At 43.1% G+C, this 4,814-nt stretch overlaps 1 protein-coding gene across 1 annotated transcript in view; it reads right to left on the reverse strand.

The window, feature by feature from the left end:
- Positions 1 to 4,495: 4,495 nt before the first annotated feature.
- Positions 4,496 to 4,814, reverse strand: part of LOC126395949 (antigen WC1.1-like) — a 22,756-nt gene continuing 22,437 nt past the window's right edge. The window contains exon 8 of the mRNA XM_050053752.1: positions 4,496 to 4,811. Coding sequence (XP_049909709.1) covers positions 4,496 to 4,811 — 316 coding nt within the window. The remainder of the gene's footprint in view (positions 4,812 to 4,814) is intronic.

Genomic DNA, 4,814 nt, shown 5'->3' on the forward strand with positions numbered 1-4,814 from the left:
TGCTGTCTTGCACACAGGTGACTGGCTTAAGGCCCGAACATACTCGGGCGGAATGTACGTGGAACAGACTCCGCGGAGGTCCGCGTGGACTCAAAGCGGACGTCCACAAGCCCTGTGCGCGCAAAGCTCAGATTTTACGACTGCGCGGACTCCGCTCCGCGCACCAGTGACTGCTCGGCATGTATTTTTCACATCGCAGGGATTTTTCACGGACATTTTTACAGGAAACTACAACGCGGAAGTGCACTCGACTATGAAAGCCCGAATGACTGCGGACATTCCTCGCAGAGTCCGCTCCGCATACATTCCACCCGAGTATGTTCGGGCCTTTAGTCAATTTGTGAAGCTACATGTGACATTTCTGTTTGCCAATTAGCTCAGTGAGATAGAGGATGGTTCTTGGTGTTAAAGATTGTGAGTTCAAGCCTCAGCTTGTGCAACATTTCCATATGAAAAATCTACCCAAACTTTTCATAAAGGTCCAGTCCCATGACAGATGTCCTCAACTGGAAACACAAGACAATAGTCCTGATGGTGGCGCTACAGCAAGCCTCTAAACCATATGTGCTACAGCTTTGGAACTTTCACTTTGAAATGTGCTTTTCCATGGCATGGATGGCTACTGTCTGGCACCCTGATGCTGGGCTTATTCAATCTGTGAAGCCACACATGAACAGTCAGTTGCCAGTTAGCTCAGTGAGATAGAAGACGGACCTCAGTCTCAGAAGTTGTGAGTTCAAGCCTCAGCTAAGGCAGAACGGACGTTCTAATGTGAAAGTCCTATGTTCAGGCATCATGCTATGTGGATTAGAGACTACCAAGGTTAAAGTAATTATGATCCAGGCAGTTTTGCGGAGAGACAAATACTCTTTATCAACACTTTTCCCTGTTATCCCTCGTCTCTTTTCCCTGTTTATTTGGCTTAGCTATCAGTCAATATGCAGAGTCTATGCAATAGCTACTTTTACATTTTAAAAAATGTTTTCATCTTTGTCACAATGGATAATGTTTAGCTTTAAGCTAGATCAGGCCAGTTTGTTCATAACTGCTAGCAGTTAAAGTTATTCTTACTTTCTTGTTCTTGAGTTTTTTCTTTCCTTTGTATATTATGAGTCTGATCACTTCAGCCACTCATCCACAATTTGAAGGGCATGCCATAATTATATGATGTAACTTCTATGTTGTGATATGCTTTGTTTTAGTGTGTGTGTTGCTCAGAGTTGCCTAATTTTGCCTAAAATTGCCCGGCCCCGACCATTGCATTTGTTTTTCAAAATAAATCTTGGTTGAATGATTTCAGTGTGTGTAAAAGTACTTTTTGAACATTTTGAGTACATTTCAACAATACCGCGATAATAATGATAACCGTGATAATTTTGGTCACAATAACCGTGACATGAACTTTTCATACTGTTACATCTCTAATCTGCATCCAGGTGTATTGTCACAGGAACTGTGGCTTTGCATTCATTATAAAAACAGGGCTACACATGAGTACCCATTGAGAGTATGCAACAAAATTAAGATTAATTTAACAAATTTATTTTCTTATATCACAGCAGTGCCTGGATAGTGTGAAAATGTGTGGTTGTGCTGCTGCCGTGGTCCTGCCAGATGCCTCCTGCTGCTGCTGTTATCATTAGTCATACTTGTACTGTTATTATACATGTATGATTATTGTCACATATGTATACTGCCAGATATTAATTGGAGAAAATGAATAAATTTGGGGAGTTTTTCCTGATCAGCTGTGAGGGTCCTAAGGACAGAGGGATGTCGTATGCTGTAAAGCCCTGTGAGGCAAACTGTGATTTGTGATATTGGGAATTTAGCTAATGTAGTGTAAGATTTAATCATTAATCAGGTAAATGTTTATTTTGCATAAGTTGATTAAGGTTGACAGTTCACATAATAATGTTTTTATGTATCCATGTATGGTGAAACACTTTTACACAAGTTTATGTATTCATATATAGAAAACACACACACATACCATACCATGTATTGCTTGGAAGTGTAATAATAGACACACACATACACTCTAAGGTTTCAAATTGCATGAAGGCACAAGGGACCTTATAGAAAATAGTCCCTAAGTTCCATATGTTTTTTAAAAAAAGAGTGTACCTGAGTTCAAACCTAATGGTGGGAGAGTTTGGGGATTTCCAGGCCGAGGGTAAAGATTACACCATTAAGACATGTCCGGGCATGATCGGGCAAAGGCAAAAAGGCTTGCCACTAACAGGTTTGGGCCTGGGTAGGAAGGGCTAAAGGAAAAAGGGTGGAGATTCTCTCGAATCTTCACCAGCATAAAAGGGAGAGCTCAGAAAGTGAAACTTCAGTCTTGCTCCGGAGCCTGACTCATGAGTTGTATGTGTTGCTGCTTGTGAACACATTAAACTCAATTGTACCAGATTCTATTTGTCTCCAGTGTTTCTCTGAGTACCAGCCAACCGAACCTAAGATACTAAACCGACACAGAGGATGATTTGAAGAGAAGGTGAGGACGAGGTCGGGAGCCATCTGGCCCAATTCCAGGCACCGATTTTCACTTCTTCACTAACTAATGATCTGTCTTATTGAGTTTTGGAGTGCTGGATTGGTAATAGTCAGTCATATTGCGCTATTTGTAATAATCCTTGATTTTCCCCCAACTCTTAAAAATTGTCTGGGCTAAGCCCCGGATGTCCTCAAATGCTGGCAACACCCGTGATAGAAGATAAAATAGAGAGAGATAAAAGACATTCATTCATTCGTCTTCTAACCGCTTCATCCTCTTGAGGGTCGCGGGGGGCTGGAGCCTATCCCAGCTGACATTGGGCGAGAGGCAGGGTTCACCCTGGACAGGTCGCCAGACTATCGCAGGGCTGACACATAGAGACAAACAACCATTCACACTCACATTCACACCTACGGACAATTTAGAGTTACCAATTAACCTAGTCCGAATCAGAGGAAACCGGAGTGCCCGGAGCGAACCCACGCTGACACGGGGAGAACATGCAAACTCCGCACAGAAGGGCTCCCATGCCCGGGATTGAACCGGCAACCCTCTTGCTGTAGGGCGAGTGCTAACCACCACACCACCGTGCCGCCCCAGATAAAAGACACCAGACACTAAATAAAAAGATGTCATCAAACAACAATTCACTGATTCAAACTGGACTCACAACAATTCCAACATCACTTCATCACCAACAGCTTCTGCTGAGGCAACACCACTGACACAAACCACATGTAGAACTGCAGTACACCATAATACTAGAACCAGCAATATTAATAATAATAATGAGAATTTGTTACATTTATTCATGACGTCTCCATTTTTGATCATTTTGGGCTTTTGTTTCATTTTAAATAAAGTCTTGTCTTTCACAGTATGAAACGCTTGCCACCAAATTCAGATGATAAATACAGTTTTGAAGCTTGTGTAACCCAAGTCCCATGTAGCTATGTTAATCTATCTTGAATGGGTAGTACAATGGGACAGGGCCTGAGTTCGTTGTTGAACTGTTATGTGTAATATTACCCTTGAGAATATCTTTAATTTACCTATTCTGAGTTTTCCCACAATTATGATTTAGAAACTACCTCTTAAGAAAATTACAACTGTACTTTAAATGCAATAATCCTTTTACAGGTATTTATTTACAAAATAAGATAAAATAAAATTTGGTAACCATTTCTTATGAAATAAAATACAAATTCTCAAAGTTATAAATAAAGGTTTACAAAATAAAATATCAGGTCTCTTTAGTTTTTAAACCTTTTCCTTTCACTTTCAAAATGCCTTTTATATCTTTAAGTTAAACAAAAATACCTTTTAAACAAAAAGTTTCCTTTTAAGTACTATTGATATTACCAAAACACTGCTTCCATCACATTTAAATAATATAAATCACTCAGTTTATACCTGTGGGCCCACACACACACATTCATTCCTTAACCAGACACTAGAAAGTTGGACATTTAAGCCCGTTGCAGGCCTGATTTGAAGCTGGGGTGCGGTGAGGCCTCAAAACTTTTATGGCCGCTTCACTCCAAATGAGCAGAAACAAAAAGCACGTGCACACAAGTTCAGTTAGTTCAGTTACGTTAGTACTCACGAATCCAAAACGAGTTGTTAGTAGGGGATAGCAGGGGAAATAGAGTGACAGCAGTCACCGGGGCAATGGCATTCACAGTTAAGCAGTTAGTAAACGGCCTCGTAGAATCACAGGAAGAAAACAGCAGGGTCCGTCCACCAGGAAGAGCGGGAAAACCACTCTGACCTCTCTCTCTCCACAGCGTCCATCTCCTTTAAGCATATTAACTCAGTTGAACCACAATACCAAACGCTATTTCATGGCGCATTAACGTGAAGTCTATTCTAACTGGGAAGCATTACAATGCTATGCTAACAGTATGATATCAAGCACATTAACATGGTATGCTAAACTAACTAGCAGGCCGCTAAACAGCATCACACGTCATGTCTTATTACCACAACAATTAGTTACAGCACAGAAAAGAAGGCACACTCTGAATCCGGGCCTGCTCCCTGGCTCTCTGGGGGATCGCGGGGCCGGGCGGGTGGTCGGGGGTGGGTGGTGGTTGGGGGGGGGGGCCGTGTCGGGCGGTGGGTGGGCGGGCCCTCCTGCCCCGCCTGTCTGGGGTGTGTCTCTGGGTCTCTGGGGGTGCCGGCCATTGCCGCCCCGGGTCCTTGGGCCTGCGTGGTGTCCTGCGGCCTCTGCGGCTCCCTGGTCTTGGGGTCTGGGCGCTCCTGCGGGCTTGGGGTGCCATACCGCCCCCCTTCCCCCGCAGGGCTGGCCCTG

The sequence above is a fragment of the Epinephelus moara genome, chromosome 9 (assembly GCF_006386435.1).
Source record: "Epinephelus moara isolate mb chromosome 9, YSFRI_EMoa_1.0, whole genome shotgun sequence".
NCBI classification, from domain to species: Eukaryota; Metazoa; Chordata; class Actinopteri; order Perciformes; family Serranidae; genus Epinephelus; species Epinephelus moara.